The 21,744-nt window shown below is 40.9% G+C and overlaps 1 protein-coding gene across 2 annotated transcripts in view; it reads left to right on the top strand.

Annotated features, from left to right (window-relative positions):
• Positions 1-890: 890 nt before the first annotated feature.
• CHD1L (chromodomain helicase DNA binding protein 1 like) overlaps positions 891-21,744 on the top strand; it is a 59,583-nt gene continuing 38,729 nt past the window's right edge. Inside the window, exons 1-5 of one of the 2 annotated variants that reach the window (XM_049618364.1) lie at positions 891-1,071; positions 13,768-13,880; positions 17,982-18,088; positions 18,636-18,750; positions 19,353-19,384. In XM_049618364.1, coding sequence (XP_049474321.1) covers positions 939-1,071; positions 13,768-13,880; positions 17,982-18,088; positions 18,636-18,750; positions 19,353-19,384 — 500 coding nt within the window. In that variant the 5' untranslated portion in view covers positions 891-938. The remainder of the gene's footprint in view (positions 1,072-13,767; positions 13,881-17,981; positions 18,089-18,635; positions 18,751-19,352; positions 19,385-21,744) is intronic. The other variant, XM_049618365.1, reaches the window with a different exon arrangement.

Raw genomic sequence — 21,744 nt, 5'->3', positions numbered from 1 at the left:
CACCTCTAACTGCATCATTAACTGCAGTTATTTGGTTATTATACTTTTGTATCGAGGGTACACTTTTTTTTAAACACAGATGAAGACTTAGTTTTATTTTTTTAATGTTTATTTATTTTTGAGAGAGACAGAGACAGAATGCTAGTGGGTTAGGGTCAGAGAGAGAGGGAGACACAGAATCCAAACGAGGCTTCAGGCTCCGAGCTGTCAGCACAGAGCCCGAGGAGGGGTTCGAACTCATGAACTGTGAGATCATGACCTGAGCCGAAGTCGGAAGCTCAACTGACTGAGCCACCCAGGCGCCTGTAGGGGGTACACTTTTAATTATAAATTACTACATCACAAATCCACTCAAAGCTGATGTTGTCATGGTGACCCCTAATCTAACACGTTGCTTCAATTTGCTTCCCATAATTCACTTGAGAAATGGTAATGGTAATGACAATTTTCATGATTTTAATTTCCTACAGAGTTTCCTAACTTTGATCGACAGCCAACATGGAAGATTAAAAGGATTTCAGGGCTCAAACTAATTTATCCCTGGTGCAAACTGAAATGAGCACATTATCCTTTACATTCTTGCTGTGAGTCGCTGGAGGGCAAGGACCATGTAGTATTGAATTCTGTAATCCCACAGCCCAGCAGTTATGCATGTACCTGGCGCAGAGTCAATGTTGGTAATAAAAGAATGGTGAGCACTGTCTGAGCTTCCCACCAGTCAAGAGCATGCAGAGCACAACCGGAACAGGCAGAACTGAGCCTGAAGGTTAACTCCGAGCACTGCTCTGGCCACAACTCAGCGCAGGACGCGCCCTCTGGCGGCCGCTGCCCGCCGGGGTGGGGTGGTGAGCGTCGGGAAGGATGCGCGCGCGCCGCAGGGCGGAGCCTCTCTGGGCTGGATTGAGCGTGCGGGCGCGGGGCGGACCCTCTCGGGCTGGATGGAGCGTGCAGCAGCGGGGACGTGCAGTGGCCACATGCCCGGGTTCCTACTGGCCCTTCAGACCCGGAGCCGAGCTGAGGCGGCGCGGGCTCGGGTGCAGGAGCAGGACCTCAGGCAGTGGGGCCTGACAGGTCAGTGGCGCCGGGCCGACTTCCTCCGGGGCTTGCCAGCTTGTTGGGACTCGCCTCTGCCGGGCCGGGGACTCCGCGCCCGAGTTGGACTCCGCGGGTGGGCAGTCCTGTGGGTTCTTGACCTGCTTCCCTTCCCGCCTGAAGTGGGCTGGGCACAGAGGAACCCGGCCTAGAGCCAGGCGGCCATTGCCCCCGCCTGCGCAGCCGAGGGTGGGCGGGCGGGCTCGCGATGTATGGGATTCCGTGCGGGGAAGTGAGGCCTGCCCGCCGCCCCGGCGCACTGGCCCCGGGGAGGAGGAACTCGGTGAGACCCCTGTCCCGAAGGTAAGACCTTTCTTTCTGAAGAAGCCGAGGCCGTCCTGGCGCACCAAGCATGTGGGTTTAAAGTTTCTGTTCTGGTGGGTTTGGAGGCCTGTCCTGATGAATTTCATTAGTTGTTCCTGTAAAACTACCAGAATTGGTTTCCTTGCTACAGCTTTCTTTTTCGTTTACAGTGACCGTGCAGTTCTTTGATAATTCTCCGTTGGCCAATTCTCCCCCAATGCTCTGTTTTAAAATATCCAGCTAAACAAAGTTTATCGGTCTTTACCTCAATAATTGTATTTTATTGCTACTAATCCTTCCCTAGAATCTTTGAAGCTCGAAACTTGTCTACAGACAGCGAGGGTGACGCCATCTCCTGTGGATGGAAAGACCCCGTCCCTAATTTTCCAGCCTGGCTACGCTTGACTCAACACCTAACCTCTCCAGTCCTCATTTTTAAAAATTATAAAATGGGGAACACAGTGCCTGCTTTTTAACTGTATTATAGAAACTTGGATTAATAATAACAGTGGTGTAGTCGTTCAATCATTTATTGAGTGCTACTGAGAGCCACATACTGTGAAGTGTTAGGTACAGAGATGAGCAGAACAAATACAAGGGCCCTCCCCTTCTAGAGTTTCTACACTGGGGACTGTGAGTGCTTCCAAAAGTACAAAATAGTATTTATTGAACTCTTATGTACTAAATGCCAAGGAAGTGTGAGGTTTTGTTCGTTCTCCGAGTGAAACAGAACATGGCAGTTCAATGTGCAGCTTAGAAGAGAGGTGGGTAGAAGATGAATGGGTAGGATACAGACAGGAAAGAGAAAAGACCCCTCCTTTCCTGAGTCTCTAAGAATGTGTATCTCTGTGTCTATAAGGAGTATGTATCTAACCTAAGTAGGAATTCATGGACTGGTGTTAACATGGGTATTCTGACTGAAATTTACATGTTTGTGTATGTCTATTTCCATGTTTTTTTAAGGTAGGATGCTTTGATAACATTTGTGGGAGAAAGCTAGATTAAGTATGCACATTGATACTGAAGAAATGTCTACGTGGATGTGTACTATTTTAGTAAAAACGAGAAGATAAGTGGTTGCACCTTTGCTTAGATGAGTTGGTGAATGAGGAAGGAAATAGGTGGAAACTTAGTGGTGGCAATGGATAAATTGGTAGTGGAGGGGAAGAAAATGATAGAAAACAGGTATAGTCACAAGAATAATCATTAAATATTTTAACTTGAAATTCCCATTTTCTTTTTTTTAAAAGTGTGTATGTGTGTGTGTTTAAAGTTGATTTATTTTGAGAGAAAGCACAGACATGAACGAGGGCTGGGCAGAGAATCCCAAGCAGGCTGTGCCACTGTCACCACAGGGGCTTGATCCCACCATCCGTGAGATCCCGTGAGATCCCGTGAGATCATCACTTGAGCCAAGATCAAGAGTTGAACACCTAACCCGCTGAGCCATCCAGGCGCCCCTTAAAACTCCTATTTCTATTTACTAGAATTTTTATTCTACGAAATGATTTTTTGTGAGTTGGTTAAAAATCCTTAGTGATTTTTTCTTCTGATTACAGAAGTAGTACATATTCTCTATAAAACATTTAGAGTAATATTCTTTGCATAAAGAAAACAAATTAATTGCCATAGCCTCATTACTGTTGATATGTTACCGATTTTCCTGCCAGTCCCTTGATCTGTGTGTGTACGTATTTTTTCTCCTTTTCTGAGGCAGGGTGTGGAGCAAGGGAGAGGAGCAAAAATGGGGTTTCATGTGCATGTTTTTTGGAAACAACTTTTTTATTATCATTTAGTGTTTTTAGTCATTTGTCTTCTTCAATATCATATTTAGTGGGTACAGATCTTCCAATGAATGGATGGATGTGCCATAGTTTTAGCCAGATAATATGTAGGTATTTAGGCTCTTACTTTTTTTGCTGTTATAAATACTAATAAATGTCTTTGTAACCAAGTATTTATTATGCTCCAATATTTTTCATTCTTCTGAGGCAGCATTTCTAGGCCAAAGAGTATGCAAAATTATTGCTCATTTTCCCACATTCTTACCAACACTGATATTTTCTGATTTGAGAAGTTAAAAATGGTGTTTTGTTGTTTAATGTTTGTTTCCTAATATTGATGGATACTTGGATATTTGTCTTCTTTTTGTTCCTTGTCTGTTTATGCTCCTTGCCCATTTTTTAACTGTTTGTCTTTTGCTTTGTTGGATCTTTCTTGCATTAATATTAAATATTTGCCATATGTATTGGAAATATGTTTTCTAGCTTGTTATTTGTCTTTTGATTTTGAAGTGTGTGTGTGTGTGTATATGTGTGTGTGTTTCATTGGTGAAGTTTAAAAATTCTTTGTAGTCAAATTTTTCGGCCTTTTTCTAAATGATTTTTGTCTTTAGTGTTCTGCTTAGACGGGGCTTTACTACTATGAATTTATCATTGTTGGCTTAATATTTTTATTCTAGTACAGTTGTGATTTCTTTATATTTAAATTTTTATTTCCCCAGAAATTTATTAGGAAGGAACTTGACTATCTTTTTTTTTCCTTAAAATACAGAATTACCCACTTTTTGAAAACTGATGAAACGAATATTTTGTTCAGCAGCATTCTTCCCAGTGAGACATTTTTAGTTTATCTTCTTCCCCTGAATAGTGTGACAGATGTATCCCAGACATTTCAGTGAATTTCGGAAACCCAAAATACATTGGATCATGAATGTTAGGACAACTTGTTTTTGGAGTATGCAGACCTATTCTTGCTTTTTTCCCCCCTGCTTTTCCACTACAGACACACCTGAGAGATATTGCAGGTTCATTTGATTCCAGACCACTGCAATAAAGTGAATATTGCAATAAAACCAGTCAAGTGAATTTTTTTGTTTCCTAGTGCATATACATGTTATGTTTATACTACACTGTAGTCTATTAAGTGTGTAATGACATGTAAAAAAAAAATCCCCAAATGTACATACCTTAATTAAAAAATACTTTATTGCTGAAAAATGCTAACCATCATCTGAGCTTTCAAGTAAGTTGTAATCACTGATCACCTCACCATAACCAATCCAATAACAACGAGAAAGTTTGAAATATTGTCAAATTACCAAAATGTGGCACAGAGACACAAAGTGAGCAAATCCTGTGGGAACAATGGTGCTTATAGACTTGCTTGACTCAGGGTTGCCACAGACCTTTAATTTATAAAAAATAAACAAACCAACTATAGCATCTGTGAAGGGCAGTAAAGTGAAGCACAATAAAACCAGGTATGCCTGTACTCATCCTCCTGAGAGGTGGGAAGAGAATTCAAACAACTCTGTGATGGATAGAGCTGATGGACATTTCTTCAATCCCGAAGCCTGCCTTACCACGTCCTGGAGGCTATAAAGCAAAAGACTACATTTCCCAGACTTTGTAGTTCTGTTGTGCATGATGACTGTGGAGAGATTTGGAAAGGGGATAGGAGAGAAGCCACAGCCTGGGAGGGATTTGGGTTTTCAACATTTCTCTTGGAGCCTCGTCCTAACTTTAGGATAGATTGTGGCCGAGGTGGGTAGGGTCCTGGAGCTGACAGTTGGAGTAATGGTCTTGTGAGATAATGGAAAATACATTTTTGTCTCTGCCCCCTGATTCCCAGAAGAGGGCTCCTGAAACTCTTGGGTGATAGGAGTATCTTTTTTTCTAATGAAGTGACTCTGTATAGGTTTCTGGATGGCTCTTGGGTGGGGACTGGTCACAAGAAAGGCCAAGCCATAATTAGAAGCTTGGAATTGCCAGCTCCATCCCCCATTCTCTTGGGAAGGGAAAACGGCTGAAAATGAAGTTAATGATTGATGATGCCTGCATGATGAAGCTTCCATTAAAAATCCCAAAAGTACAGGCTGGGAGCGGATAAAATAGAATTGTTTTTTTTAATTTCTCCGATAGTTTGTTATAAGTGTATAGAAATGTAACAGATTTCTGTATGTTGATTTTGTATCCTGCAACTTTACTGAATTAATTTATTTTAATAGCTTTTTGGTGGCATCTTTAGGGTTTTTTGTCTATAATATCATGTTATCTGCAAATAGTGACAGTTTTACTTCTTCCTTTCTGATTTGGATGCCTTTTTTTGTCTTGCCTAATTACTGTGGCTAGGGCTTCCAATACTGTGTTGAATAAAAGTGACAAGAGTCACTTTGTCTTTGTCTTGTTCCTGATCTTAGAGGAAAAGCTTTTAGCTTTTCACCATTGAATATGTTTGCCGTGGGCTTGTCATATATGGCCTTTCTTATGTTGAAGTATATTCCCTCTATACCCACTTTGTGTAGAGTTTTTATCATAATTGGGTGTTGATTTTTGCCAAATGTTTTTCTGCCTCTAGGAGATGATCATATGATTTTTATCCTTCATTTTTTTTAATGTTTATTTTTTATCCTTCATTTTTTTAAATGTTTATTATTTTGAGAGAGAGAGAGAGAGAGCGCGCGCAAGCAATCATGAGCAGGGGAGGGGCAGAGAGAGAGAGGGAGACAGAATCTGAAGCAGGCTCCAGGCTCTGAGCTGTCAGCACAGAGCCTGAGGCGGGGCTCGAACTCACTAGCCGTGAGATCATGACTTGAACCAAAGTCAGACGCTCAGCTGACTGAGCCACCCAGGTGCCCCTATCCTTCATTTTCTTAATGTGGTGTATCAAATTGATTAATTTGTGGGTGTTTATCCTTTTATCCCTGGAATAGATCCCACTTGATCATGGTGTATGATCCTTTTAATACATTGTTGAATTCAGTTTTCTAATACTTTGTTGAGGTTTTTGCAGCTATGCTCTTCAGGGACATTGACCTATAATTTTCTTGTGTGCTTGTCTGGTTTTGGTATCAGGGTAATATTGAACTGGTAAAAACAGTTTGAGAGTGTTACCCCCTTTTCTTTTTTTTGGAGACTTTGAAAAGAATTGGTATTAATTCTTCTTTGAAAGTTTAGTAAAATTTACCAGTGAAGCCATTTGGTCCTGGACTTTTTTTGGGGAGGGACAGGTTTTTGATTACTGATTCAATCTCCTCATTAGTAATTGCTTACTCGTCTATTCAGATTTTCTGTTTTTTCATGATTCATTCTTGGAGGGTCATTTCTAAAAATACTGATTTCTTTTAGTTTGTCCAGTTTATTGGTGTATAATTGTTGACAGTAGTCTCTTATGCTCATTTGTGTTTCTGGGGAATCAGTTGTAATGTCTCCTCTTTTCATTTCTGATTGTATTTATTTGAATCCCTTTTTTTCCTTGGTGGGTCTAGCTTAAGGGTTGCCAATATTGTTTATCTCTTCAGAGAACTAGCTCTTAGTTTCATCGATCTGTTTCTGTTGTCTTTTTAGTCTGTATTTCATTTATTTCTGCTCTGATCTTTGTTACTTCCTTCCTTCTACTAGAGCTTCATTTGTTCCTCTTTTTCTTGTTCCTTGAGGTGAGACGTTAGGTTATGTGAGATTTTTCTTGTTTCTTGAATTAGGCATTTATCTCTATGAACTTCCCTCTTAGAACCACTTTTGCTGAATCTCATAAGTTTTTATATGTTGTATTTTTACATTTTCATCTGTCTAAAGGTGTTTTTTCACTTTGCTTTTGATTTTTTTTCATTGACTCGTTATTCAGTAGCATGTTGTTTAATCACATTTGTGAATTTTCCAATTTCCTTCTTGTAATTGATTTCTAGTTTCATACCATTGTCATCAGAAAAGATGATATGGGGTGCCTGGGTGGCTCAGTCGGTTAAGCGTCTGACTTCGGCTCAGGTCATGATCTCACACAGTCCGTGAGTTTGAGCCCCGCGTCGGGCTCTGTGCTGACAGCTCAGAGCCTGGAGCCTGTTTCGGATTCTGTGTCTCCCTCTCTCTCTGACCCTCCCCCATTCATGCTCTGTCTCTTGCTGTCTCAAAAATAAACGTTAAAAAAAAAAAATCCACTTAAAAAAAAAAGAAAAGATGATATGACTTCAATCTTAATTTGAGACTTGTATTGTGGCCTAACATATGATTTATAATGGAGAATGTTCCATGTGCATTTGAGAAGACTGTGCATTTTGTTGCTTTTGGATGGAATGTTCTATATACATCTGTTAAGTCCATCTGATATAATGTGTCATTTAAAGCTTACTAATTTTTTGTCTGGATGACCTAACCATTAATGTAAATAGGGTTATTAGAATCTCTCACTGATACTGTATTACTGTCTTTTACTGTTACTGTATTTCTAACTACTATTACATTCTCCTTTTAGGCCTGTTAACATTTACTTTATATATGTAGGTATTCCTATTATGGGTACATAAATATTTACAAATGGCCTATCCTCTTGTTGGATTGACCCCTTTATCATTAGGTAATACCCTTCTCTGTCTATTATTACAGATTTTGTTTCAAAGTCTATTTTGTCTGATATAAGTATAACTACCCTCAATTTCTTTTGATTCCCATTTGCATGGAGTATCTTTTTCCATCCCTTTACTTTCAGTTTGTTTATATCCTTCGGTCTGATGTGAGTCTCTTGTAGGCAGAATATAGATTGGTCTTGTTTTTTTAATCCATTTAGCCACTCTGTCTTTTGACTGGAGAATTTAGTCTTTTAACATCTAAAGTGATTATTGGGGCGCCAGGGTGGCTCAGTTGGTTAAGTGTCCCGACTTTGGCTCAGGTCATGATCTCACGGTTTGTGGGTCTGAGCCCCACATCAGGCTCTGTGCTGACAATGGGGAGCCTGCTTTGGCTCCTCTGTCTCCCTGTCTCTCTGCCTCTCCTCTACGTGTGCACATGTGCACTCTCTCTCAAAAATAAACGTTAAAAAACGTTTATTAATTATTGATAGGTATGTGCTTATCTCAATTTTATTAATTGTCTTCTGGTGGTTTTGTAGTTCCTTTGTTCCCTCCTCTCTCTTGTTCTTCCTTTGTGGTTTGATGACTTTCTGTAGCAGTATGCTTGGGTTCCTTTTTTATTATCTGTTGTGTATCTATTACAGGTTTTTGTTTTGTAGTTACCATGAGGCTTACATATAACAATATATATTTATAACTGTGTTTTAAGCAGATAACAACTTAATTTTGAACTCATTGTAAAACTCTACATATTTACTCTTCCTGCACCAGTGTGTTTTATGCTTTTCATGTCACATTTTACAACTTTTTATCTTTTGGGTAACTTAATTATTGTAGTTATATTTATTTTTACTATTGTTGTCTTTTAACTTTCCTACTATTGTTATAAGTGATTAATCCTCTCCCTTTAGCATATATTTACCTTTACCAGTGAGATTTATACTTTTATATGTTTTCTTGTTACTAATTAGTGCCTTTCTTTTCAACCCAAAGAAGGCCCTTTAACATTTCTTGTAAGGCTGGTTTAGAGATGATGAACTCCTTTGGTTTTTGTTGCCTGGAAAATTCTGTTTTTCTTCAATTCTGAATGATAACCTTGCTGGGTAGAGTACTCTTGTTTGGAAATTTTTTTTCTTTCAGCACTTTGAATATATTGTGCTACTCCCTTCTGGCCTGCAAAGTTTCTACTGATAAATCTGCTGATTGTCTTATGAGAGTTCCTGCATATATATCAAATTTTTTTCTCTTGCTGTCTTTAATATTTTCTTTTTGTCTTTAGCTCTTGACATTTTAATTATAATGTATTTGTTGTGGGTCTCTTTGGATTCATCTTATTTGGAACAATTTGGACTTCCATATTGGAAGTTTGTTTTGGATGTTTGTTGTTTGTTTTTTTCCTTCCCTAGGTTAGGGAAGTTTCCAGCCATTATCCCTTCAAATGAGTTTTCTCCCTCCTTTTCTCTTCTCCTTCGGGGACTTCTGTCATGTGAATGTTAGTGTGCTTCATGTTGTCCCAGAGGTCCCTTTAAGCTATCTTCATTTTTAAAAAAATTTTTGTGCTATTCTGTTTGGGTCAGTTCCTCCATTCTGTCTTTAGGTTCGCAGATCTTTTCTTTGCTTCATCTAGTCTGCCGTTGAACTCTGTTGTCAGGTTTGTTTTGTTTTCTGTGTTTTTTTTTTTTCTTTCAGTTATTGTGTTCTTCAGCTCTCTGAGTTCTGTTTGGAACTCATATTTTCTGTTTCTTTGTTGAAGTTCTCATGTAGTTCATCCACTCTTCTCCTGAATTTGATGAGTGCCTTTATGATGGTTACTTTGAACTCTTTGTCAGGTAAATTAACTTGATTTCCTTGAAATTTTTCCCCAAGGTTTATCTGTTTTTTGTTTGGAACATATTCATCCTCATTGTGCTTTTGACTCTCACTCTGTATTGGTTTCTTTTTTTGTTGTTTATTTACTTTTTAGAGAGAGAGAGAGAGAGAGAGAGAGCGCGAGAGCATGCAAGTGTACCCACACAAGCGGGAGAGGGGCTTAGAGAGGGAGACACAGAATCCAAAGCAGGCCCCAGGCTCAGAGCTGTCAGCACAGAGCCTGATGCGGTGCTCGAATTCACAAACCATGAGATCATGACCTGAGCTGATCGGATGCTTAACCCACTGAGCCACCCAGGCACCCCTCTGTGTGTTGGTTTCTATGTGTATGATGAAACAAACACCTCTCCCAGTCTTGAAGGGTTGGTTTTGTGTAGGTGATAAAGTAGGTAATAAAACTGACTTTCAACCCTGTTAAGCTCTTGGTTATCTCTTAGATCTTTGTGATTACCCAAGCAGCCTATTTTATTTTTAATAGTTCCCATTAGTGGAGGGTGTGCCAAGACCAGTCAGTTTCCCAAAGGTGAGGATCTTAACATTTAGATTCAGGCTGATCGGAAGCCAGACCCTTACAGCTTTTAATGTTTATTTATTTTTGAGACAGAGAGAGACAGAGCATGAACAGGGGAGGGGCAGAGAGAGAGGGAGACACAGAATCTGAAACAGGCTCCAGGCTCTGAGCCGTCAGCACACAGCCCGATAAGGGGCTCGAACTCACGGACCGCGAGATCACGACCTGAGCCGAAGTCGGACGCTTAACCGACTGAGCCACCCAGGCGCCCCGATTACAGCTTTTAAAGAATGCAAATATATATATATATATATACACACACACACACACACACACACACAGTCCCATGGGACTGCAAGCAAAAGCCCCACTGCCTCTAAAGCCAGGCAATTGTAAGGTGACCTCTTAAAAAGTTGGTCAGCAGTGACAAAATTGGGGTTCCAGACAAGTGTATAAGCACCTTTCTGGGAGACACTGGCAAGCTGTGGCAAGAAGGCAGAGTGAGAGTGCAAAGCTGACACCCTCTGGCCTACGTTCCCTGAGAACACCTCCGTAGCCTCTAGATCGTGAGAAAGCTGAAGCCTGCCTTAAGGCTGACGTTCCCGGACAGGTGTTTCAGTCTGGAGTCTGTTTGGTTCTCTGGGGGTGGCAGCATGCCGAGAACCATCTCTCTGGTTGTTACAGACCTGTGGGACCCAGGAACGCAGGCCCCCCTAGCCACCAGAGCCAGGCAGTCACGGGTATCAATCACAAAAACCAGGGCACCAGATGTAACAAGCAGGCACCGGACATGGAAAAGCTCCCCTGCAGAGATTCTGGCACTCTGGAGTGTGGCAGAGGGACAGTGTGAAGATGGTGCCCTCCCTCCAAGGTCTCAGGAAAAGCTTATAATTAGCTCTTAGATGTGTGTTTAATTAGAAGCTAATAAGCCTCATTTATAGAAAGATTGAGCTCTTGGGTCTCTTGGCTCTTGCTGTGCCCTGGGGGTGGTAGCTGTTTAAGAACTCTTTCTTCATTTGTTAACATCCTGTAAAGCCATGACTATAAGCCCTGCTGGTCACCAGAACTAGGCAGTGTAGAGGTGTGCCCTGGCAGCAGCTGCAAAACTCAGGGCTCACCAGGGAAGGGTATAATCTCCTTTCTGGAAGATACTGGTGAATTGGAATGAGGCTGAGGGAAAGTGCAAAGATGGCGTCCACCATCTTCCATTCCCGGAGAGTACCTCCGTAGGCCCCTGTACGTGTACCAAACCAGAAGTTTGCCATTCAGGCCAAAGCTCATGGACAAGCAAATAGGCCTCTTTCTCAGAAAGACTGGGGGTGTGTTTTGTCTGCTATTTGTTCAGTGCCCTGGGTGTGGTAGTCTGCCAAGAACAGAATTTCCCAATTGCTACTGTCCCATGGGACCCAGCAACACAAGCCCTCCTCACCTCCAGAGGCAGCAATCAAGGAGCATCCCCTGGGTAGCATTTATAGAAACCAGGGCACCAGAGGTTAAAAACTAGGGCATCAGGGGCGCCTGGGTGGCTCAGTCGGCTGAGCATCCGACTTCGGCTCAGGTCATGATCTCACAGTTTGTGAGTTCGAGCCCCGCGTCAGGCTCCGGGCTGACAGCTCGGAGCCTGGAGCCTGTTTCGGATTCTGTGTCTCCCTCTCTCTCTGCCCCTCCCCTGCTCATGCTCTGTCTCTCTCTCTCTGTCAAAAATAAATAAAAAAATTAAAAAAAAAAAAAAACAACCAAAAACTAGGGCATCAAGTGTTTGTAGAAGCTCCCATCTGGGAGATACCGGTGTTCTGGAGCACACAGAGGGATAGTGTGAAGATGGCACCCACTGAAGAAAGAAAAAAAGGGGTGGTGGGAGGAGAAAAGGAAAAAGGGAAATGAAAAGAGAAAAAGAGATGGCATAGCAAGGCAGAGAGAGCGCAAGAAGATGGCGCCACCGGCTTCCACCCCTGGAGAGTGCCCAGCAGGCCCCAGCCCCCACACCAGTGCTTTACAGTTTGGAAGGGAGTCTTTTTTCACATAAAGTCAGCACTTTTCAGAGGGTTACTTCTGTGTAGGTGAGTCTGTGTGTGGGTCCTTTTAGAGTTGTTCCTCAGTTTACCACAACCCTATGGATTTTGCGGATGCCAGCCCCATTGGTTTTCAAAGCCACATATTTTGGGTGCTTGTCTCTCAGGTGCTGGTATTGAGAGTTGGGTGCCCACTGTGGGCACCCCTTGGCCCTCTCCCGATTGTGGGTCCAGTCTTGGGGTGGGGTTTATGGTGAGATTGTGTCTCAGTTTTTCCTGCCCTCTGCAGTGTGGTTTCCCTCTCTTGCCCAAGGTGGAGAGGTCACTGCCAGTTTTTAAGTTTTTTTCAGAGGAAATGGCTCCATATATGGCTGTAGATTTGGTGTATCCATGGGAGGAAGTGAGTTCAGGATCTTCCTACGTTGCTGTATTTTTAAAACTTTTATTTTATTTTATTTTATTTTATTTTATTTTATTTTATCTTATTTTATCTTGTCTCTAATTTTGTTTATTTTTAATTTGAGTATAGTTGACATGCAATGTTACGTTAGTTTCAGGTGTACGACATAGCAATTCAGCATCTATATGTTATGCTATGCTCACCACAAATGTAGCTACTGTCTGTTACCACTTAATGCTATTAAAATATCATTGACTGTATTCCTATATTGTCTACAGCTGGAAGCCTGTATCTCCCACTCCCCTTCACCCATTTTGCCCATCCCTTCACCACCACCCCCACATTGCCATCTTGAACTGGAACCTCAGTTACCTGAATTTGCTAGCCTACAAATGGGGATAATACCTAGTGCATGACACTGTGGTAGATATTAAATGAGACAGTTTATGTAAAGTGTTCACTGCTCTTCCTGGTATTTAGGAAGTGCTTAATAAAAATAGCTTGTTCATTTTTTTTTAATGTTCTACAATTATTATATACCATCTACTCTATTTTTAAAGGTTATTAGTTCAAACCAGAAATTTATGTTCTTGTTAATAGTACGTTTGGGGTCTTCCCTTTCCCCTAGATATGGTTATTGTCTGAAATTGGATTTCTTTTTTCTTAAAGGAGAGAGAAATGTGGCTCCATGTGCATTTCAGATATCTTCTGCTGTCCTTGTGCACTGTTAAACATTCTCTATGCAACATCATTTCGGTTCTTAAGTGCTCCTCCTCTGTTGAAACAAAATTTAATCCTGTCCTGTCTTGAGTTTTCCCTTTAGCACAGATAGCAAATTTAAATGGTTGCAATTAAGCAGACAGACACATGTACCCTCCATTGTTGTTGTTTGTAGTTATGTTGCGTTAGTAATGCCTCTTTCCTAGAATGGACACTGGCATGAGAGCTAGGCACCATACAGGCCAGCTCCCAGGTTGACTTCCTCATCTGTCAAGTGCATCCTGTGACACTGACAGGCTGTTTAGGTCTTCAAATGTAACAGTGACTGAGTCTGCTCAAAAAGCCATTTGGGGGGAAAAAAAAGTCATTTGGAAGTCAGCAAATGTTTACATTTCTATGACTTCCGAGCAAAGGATATAGCTATGGTGTTGTTTAGTTGAAGTCTTTAGGAGATAGCTTAGCTTGTGAGTGTGCTGAAATGTCTGCTCTTCAGACTTGCTGTATTTTTTATTTCTAGGGATTCATCTACGTCCTTATCAACTGGAGGGGGTCAACTGGCTAGCCCAGTGTTTCCATTGTCAGAATGGCTGCATCCTGGGAGATGAGATGGGCCTGGGTAAGACCTGCCAGGTATGTTACTGTGAGTGACCAGTGTTCATCTCCACTAAGATACCTCCTCACATCTCATTATTTTTAGCTGCTAGCTACTAGTAAGTGTTTTTATATTAGGAGGTGAAATGCCTGAACCTTTGTTAAGAGATCATGTCCTTGGTATTGACTTTTCTAGTTACGAGGATGGTTTTGAACTGTCACTATGCTTATCTAACCTTGACATTGGATTGCAATTAATGGGCAAAGTTTTTCTCTATGTAAATCAAATATACCTGTCCCAGGGATCAAATTGACTCTGCCCTCCTTTGTAGTAAATACTTCTGTCTAGTTAACGGGATTACTTCTAACATTTCTCTCTTTTCCTTAACGGGTGGTAGAGCTACTTCTCATTTCTGTGCCATGCTAGGGAAGTTCAGAGGAAGTATTGTGTCTTCCAGAATGCGTGGGCCATCTAGTGGTAGGACCTAGTTTAGAGACCTGGAGTACGAGATGTGGCCTCCTTGTGCATTGATAAACAGACGGTGTTGAGATCAATTATTCTGGTAGGGTGATCACCAGCACAGCCCTGTGTTGACAGATGTCAGTGGTAGGGTTGGATTGATTGAAAGTTCAGATACGGACATCCCTTCGGTTAGTCACACAAGGTTTACTCATCTATAGAATACCAAAGAAAGTCAGTGCAGTCAGGATATACAGCAGAGGCCACTTGATCAGAAACTATGGAAGTGTAAGTTTCCCCATACCAGAAAGGTTTTTGCCAGTAAACACACAGAATGAGTGAAGGTCTCATTGTCCTTTTAGAAGCTCAACTGGCCCCTGCAAGCCTGACCCTCCATACATAAACAGTCCAGTTGGAGCAGTTCGGCACATAGCCCTGCACATTGTGTGTGACTGTGTGTGGGAGACTACTTTATCTAAGCCAGGTGTAGCTCATTGATCTTGGCGCTCTTCAGAATACAAAATGACCTGTGAGTATGTACCCTCAAGGACGTCATTTGTCACTCTCAGGTTTCTCAGGCAAATAAATTGGGTTCTGGTGCATTCCTGAACTGAGAGCTGTAGAACTAGAACAAAGGTAAGTTTTCTGGATGTCTCTGGGAGCCAGTCTTCTGAAGAGACAGTTGGGTCGTGGGGCGTCTGGGTGGAATAGTCAGTTAGGCGGCAGACTTTGGCTCAGGTCATGATCTCATGGTCTGTGGGTTCAAGCCCCACGTTGGGCTCTGTGCTGGCATCTCAGCCTGGAGCCTGCTTCTGATTCTGTGTTTCCCTCTCTCTCTGCCCCTTCCCTGCTTGCTCTCTGTCTCTCTCTCTCTCTCTCAAATAATAAACATTAAAAAAAAATTAAAAAAAAAAGACACTTGGGTCGTGTACAGAGCCTCCCCACCTGCAGTCTCCTTTGCTTCCCGCATCGAACCCCCTGACTTCATTCAGAGCCAGCAAATTCCACTTGTCCTTTGCCTTTCTCCAGAGTGTTCATATAGCTCTACTTGAAGTGCCTTAAAAACATTCTATCATCTTGCTAAAATTTTGTTTAGAATTTTCACATTTGTGTTCATGAAGGATATTTGTCTCTAGTTTCCTTTTCTTATAATGTCTTTGGTTTTAGCGTTGTGGTAAAAAAGATGGGCTCATAGAATGAACTGAGAAATATTCTATCCTCTTGAGTTTTCTAAAAGAATTTGTGTAGAATTGGTATTGTTTCTTCTTTAAATGTTTGGTAGAATTCACTAATGAATCCAAATTTTGTAGATATATCTGGTTTATGGTAACAAAAGATAAGTTTTCTCTCAATGGTAACCTCCGTGAAAGCTGAACAGAATGATTTTCTTCTAGTAAGTACTTAATTTGGTGATTGCTCTGGCACAGTCTGGGCTGCGAAGCAATGGATAGTTAAAAAAAGGAAATGATTTCCATTGTAAAATTAGTGTAATCTCAGTTAAAAAGTAATTGCCACCCTCTAACCACAACACTCTAACCATAACCGTGGGCAACAAGGTATCTGAAATGGCTGACATTATAGTGAGCATATCATTTGTTTGCTTGTTTGTTTTAAGTAGGCTCCACGCTGGTCATGGAGCCCAGTGCAGGGCCTGAAGTCATGACCCTGAGATCAAGACCTGAGCTGAGATCAAGAGTCTGACACTTAACTGACTGAGCCACCCAGCAGCCCCTATAGTTTGTATTTTATTAATCTAACATTGTCATTATAGTTACCCATTTGATTATATTCTTCACAGTCATTTTCTGCTGGCTACATAATACTTCATCAAGAGAATTCATAATTTACTTAAATATTCTGCAGACGAGGAATGAGCAGTTCCCCTCCTTTTGTGCTACTTAAATTAACTTTACTGTGAACATCCTTGGGCATATAACCTTTTCAGGATTTTGGATTGTATCTTTAGGATAGATTTTCACAGAAATGGTTCAGCATTTGGGAATGGGCTCCTTAAACATTTTGCTTTATAAAAGCAAAAATGTATTTTCTCTGTATATCACAGCAGACATTTATTTATTTATTTATTTATTTATTTATTATTTTTTTAATAAACTTTTTTTTAATTTTATTTTTTATTTTTTAAAATTTACATCCAAATTAGCATATAGTGCAACAATGATTTCAGGAGTGGATTCCTTAGTGTCCCTTACCCATTCAGCCCATCCCCTCTCCCACAACCCCTCCAGTAACCCTCAGTTTGTTCTCCATATTCATGAGTCTCTTATGTTTTGTCCCCCTCCCTGTTTTTATACTATTTTTGCTTCCCTTCCCTTATGTTCATCTGTTTTGTATCTTAAAGTCCTCATATGAGTGAAGTCATATGATTTTTGTCTTTCTCTGACTAATTTCACTTAACATAATACCCTCCACATAGTTGCAAATGGCAAGATTTCATTCTTTTTGATTGCCGAGTAATACTCAATTGTATATATATACCACATCTTCTTTATCCATTCATCCATCGATGGACATTTGGGCTCTTTCCATACTTTGGCTATTGTTAGTGCTGCTGTGTCCCTTCGAAACAGCACACCTGTATCCCATGGATTAATGCCTAGTAGTGCAATTGCTGGGTTGTAGGGTAGTTCTATTTTTAGTTTTTTGAGGAACCTCCATACCGTTTTCCAGAGTGGCTGCACCAGCTTGCATTCCCATAAAAGTTTTTTTAAAAATATTTATTTATTTTTGAGAGAGAACGAGAGAGACAGAGTGCAAGTTGGGGAGGGCCAGAGAGAGAGGGAGACACAGAATTTGAAGCAGGCTCCAGGCTTTGAGCTGTCAGCACAGAGACCAACCCAGGGCTCAAACCCATGAACCTTGAGATCATGACCTGAGCCAAAGTTGGATGCTTAACTGACTAAGCCACCCAGGTGCCCCTATAGTAACCTTTTAAAGAAACTTTTAAAGGCTGTGTGTACAGCCTTATCCTAAAATGTGCCTATTTGGCTTTACAAAGATTTTTGTTTTTTAAGCCTACTTAAGCTTATGAATTATTTATTGTTTGTTTTCCTCAGTAGAAATACGTTCCAAGAGAACTAGGAGTTTTGTCTGTTTGGTTCAGTGTTATATTCCAGAACTTAAAACAGTGCTAGCAAATAGAAGGTGCTCTATAAATGCACATGGAAGGAAGGCAAACATTAGGGAAAGGAGGGAGGGAGTTAGGAAGGAAGGCATCCTCCCTCAGGAGAGTGTGGCAAGCAGCGGAGGCCACCTCGTGGTAGGTCATCTTTAGTCACATCTTGGAAGTCCTTGCCTTAGGTTTTTGGAGTGTTCTTGATCTTGTGCATTATTTGTATTTTTTCATTTATTTCTGTTTGTCTTTCCTGATTTTTTCCCTTTGCATTGCAGGGTTAATTACATAAATACTGAGCTTCATTGCTTGTTAACTATTGATGTAATTGAGTACCATGAATTTCTTTGGCAATTATATTTATGCTTAAAGGATTTCACTCTAGGATTGGATGACTCTCCCATTGTGTGGAAGATTGTACATTATTGTTTTGTACATCAAGTCTTCTGTAAGAGTTTGTGTTCCCTACAAGGTTGTGGGAACTTTGTGGTTGTTTCTCACAGAAAAGTAATAAATGTTATAAAAATTGCCTTCTTTTTGTGTATTCCAGACTATTGCTCTCTTCATTTACTTGGCAGGAAGATTAAATGACGAAGGACCATTTCTGATTCTTTGCCCCTTGTCTGTTTTGAGCAACTGGACAGAAGAGATGGAGAGGTACAGAGTAGATGTAGCTGAAATTTTGTTTTTTACATTGAGTATGATTTTTTTTTTCTGGTGATAGTGAAATGTGATAAAGCAACATATTGTCCTAAGCAGTGATTTTATTTCTTCCAGAATACTCTGACCTGAGCAGTAAAGGTAGAGACAGAATCTGATGGGGGGAGGATTAAGTGGGTGTTATTGTTACTCAGTAACAACACAGAACTGGTACTCAGTAAATTTTGCTGAACTAAAGGAGAAACTATCTTTTTCACAGTGACATAGGAAGTAACCAACATGGAAAAAAATAGTTTTTTCTTTAGAATTAGCACAAGGCCTTTGTAGATGTTCATCTGATCCTTCCATCTGTTCACACAGAAACTTACCTATAGGTTTACCTGTTACCATAGATAAGATTTCAGAGTTCAGGACTCTTTCTAGTTGCAGGACATCTTGAAGTCTGCATGTCAGTAATCCTTCCATGAAATATAATTTTCTAGATATGCACACCCTTCCCTTTGGCTGTACATTGGTGTTCATCTACCTCTTTTCTTGGATCCAGATTTGCTCCAGGGCTTTCCTGTGTAACATACGCAGGTGACAAGGAGGAGAGAGCCCACCTACAGCAAGACCTGAAACAAGAGTCACGTTTTCATGTGCTGCTAACTACCTATGAGGTTTGAATTTATTTCTATCAAGAACTCTTAACCTTGGGACCGTAGAAGTTGGAGAATCTACTGGAATTAGGTTTAATTTTTTGGAGAGCATGCATTTTTCTGGGAGAGAAGTCTACTTTCATTAGATTGTCAGAGAGGGATTGTGACCAAAGGAAGTGAAGGACTACTGTGTTGCAAATTCGCTGAATGTCTCTTCTTTCCTGGTGCGGCAAGAGCAAAGGTGCCCCAGTGAAGGGGGTGGCATTTGAGCTGCCTGTTGGCCAGTGAATAGGAGGAAGGAGGAGGCAGGCAGGGGAGAGGGTTTTGTGGGCTGAGGGGTTGCCTGTTACTGCAGGACGAGAGTAGAGGGTACTCAGTTCCAGTCTCATTTCAAGTTTTTAGTCTTAAAGTGAAGGCAAGACCTTCCACTTACTCCTGCCTAGGTTTTGTTTTTTTCAAGATAGTGCCACTTAGAAGTTATGCTCACAACTTTTTTTTACTTAGTGAATGATTAAGACTTAACTCTCCTAAAGTATAAGATTTAGCTAACAAGAAACTAGTTTATTAATATCAGTTGTGTTAATACTAGCCTTTATAATGTGTCTTTTTCCTTAATTTTTCAGATTTGCTTGAAAGATTCATCATTTCTAAAATTGTGAGTATGTTGCGGTACTTCAGAAACTGTTGAATATATCATGAGAGTCACGTCTTTCCTTTACGTTTTAGTACTTTATCTTTCATGTCATGTCTGGCACATCTTCCTGGTATGTCTTCCGTGAGTCTTACTTACAGATTGGTGTGGCAGAGAGTAGTCCTGCAGTCTAGCCCTTACTCATTAGCTGTGTGTCCCTGGGTTACTGAACCTTAGTGAACCTCAGCTTCTTTGTTGGTAAAAGGAGGATAATCTCTACTTTGGATGGCTGTTGTGAGGATTAAATAAGGTGTCTGTGATGGGTGGTTAATAAATACTAGATTCTTTACTTTGCAGACTGCGCAGATACCTTTCAGGACTGCTATTTAGAGATTTTACTGCAATATAGGAGGTGAATTATTTGAGCCTTTTCCTGGAAGTATCTTAAAGTAGCAGTCAGTGCTATGAAATTAACTTTTTAGGAAGGGAGTTTTAAATATACTTTTAATTAGTTAGCTTTCAGGCTTTCACATCAGCTCATGATGCATAGGAAGCTTAGATTTAATTCTTCCATACCACCTAATACCATGGGTGATATGTTGCGGTATAGGGTTGAGACTACAGTTACAATGTAAATTCAACACTAGCTAGACTTTAGGTACATAAGAAAAGGTACGTTGACAGGGTTTCATTCTCCAAAGCATGTGTAGTTTTGATGTGGTTAGGTGGGGAGAAACTTCTGTTTTCAAAGTGCTTCAATATTTTAAATGTTCTCATCTAGCTTCTGAGTTGGATTTCTGTTTTCATCTTATTTTGAGATACTGAAGGCCCAGTCATAGATTTCATGACTTCCAACCCATAAGTTTCCTTTAAGTAAGCGTGTTATCTTACTCTTCTTAAGAAGAAAATAGGCTTGAGGTGCCTGAGTGGCTTAGTCGGTTGAGCGTCAACTCTTGATTTCAGCTCAGGTCATGATCTCAAAGTTCGTGATTTTGAGCTTCGCATTGGACTCTATGCTGACGGTGCAGAGTCTGCTTGGGATTCTCTCTCTCTCCCCTCCTCTCTCTCTCCTTCCCCTGCACGCTCTCTCTCTAAATAAATAAATAAACTTTTTTTTTTTTTTAAAGAAGAAAATAGGCTTCCCTCTCTTTTTCTTTTTTCTATAATTAGTATCTAATGTAATATTTGTTGAAGATCTCTTCTCTGGAAAGACACTGTTTGGGAGTTACCAGCAGTGCCAGGAAAGTAAACTGTAGAGCTCCCTAAGAAGACATAGACTCCAGTAGAGGGAGAGGCACTATACAGATATTCATAGTACAAGGCAGGATGTGGGAAGTCTCAAAAGGCGAGAAAATTGGGACATAAATGGTTTTTTTTTTTTTTTAAGTTCATTCATTTTTGAGAGAGAGACAGAGTGTGAGCAGGGGAGGGGCAGAGAGAGAAGGGAGACACAGAATCTGAAGCAAGCTCCAGGCTCTAAGCTGTCAGCACAGAGCCCGACATGGGGTTTGAACTCATGAACTGAGATCATGACCTGAGCTGAAGTCAGACACTTAATCAACTGAACCACCCAGGCACCCTGTTACATATATGTTTTTGATTACTTAAAGTATCCTAGGTGACCTTCACGAAAACCCTAGTAGGCAAGTATAGATCTTCTAAATGAAGAAAGCAAGGTAACTCAGCTGAGGCCACATTGCTAATAATGGCAAAGAGACATCCAAATGTACCACTTGGTGTTGTGGAGACTTTTTCTTTTAATTTTTTTTTTTTTTTAATGTTTATTTTTGAGAGAGAGAGCGTGAGTGGAGAAGGGGCAAAGAGAAAGAGGGAGACACAGAAACCGAAGCAGGCTCCAGCCTTTGAGCTGTGAGCACAGAGCCCAATGCAGGACTCAAACCCACGATCCATGATACCATGATTTGAGCCGAAGTCCGATGCTTAACTGACTGAGCCACCCAGGCGCCCCTCTTTAAAAAATTTTATTTATTTTGAGACAGAGCGAGTGCGGGAGGGATAGAGAGAGAGAATCAGAAGTAGGCTCTGTGTGCTGTCAGCATGGAGCCTAATATTGAGTTCAGTTTCATGAACCACAAGATCATGACCTGAGCTGAAATCAGGAATCCAACACTAAACCGACTGGGCCACTTAGGTGCCCCATGTGGAGACTTTTGAAGAGCATCTCAAAAAAAATAAACATCTTGGGGCGCCTGGGTGGCTCAGTCAGTTAATCCTCTGACTCTTGATTTTGGCTCAGGTCTTGAGAAATTGTTGTTATAATTTACTATGCTACAAAATGTGCTTTGGAAGTAGTCACCAAAGACCTCCATACTAGTGTATCCAACAGATGTATCTTCCTGGACGTCTGTAACATTTGATCTTAT

This window comes from Panthera uncia, assembly GCF_023721935.1.
Source record: "Panthera uncia isolate 11264 chromosome C1 unlocalized genomic scaffold, Puncia_PCG_1.0 HiC_scaffold_4, whole genome shotgun sequence".
In the NCBI taxonomy this organism is placed as follows: domain Eukaryota; kingdom Metazoa; phylum Chordata; class Mammalia; order Carnivora; family Felidae; genus Panthera; species Panthera uncia.
The sequence above is the reverse complement of the archived record's forward strand: the minus strand, read 5'-3'. Positions and strand labels throughout refer to the sequence as shown.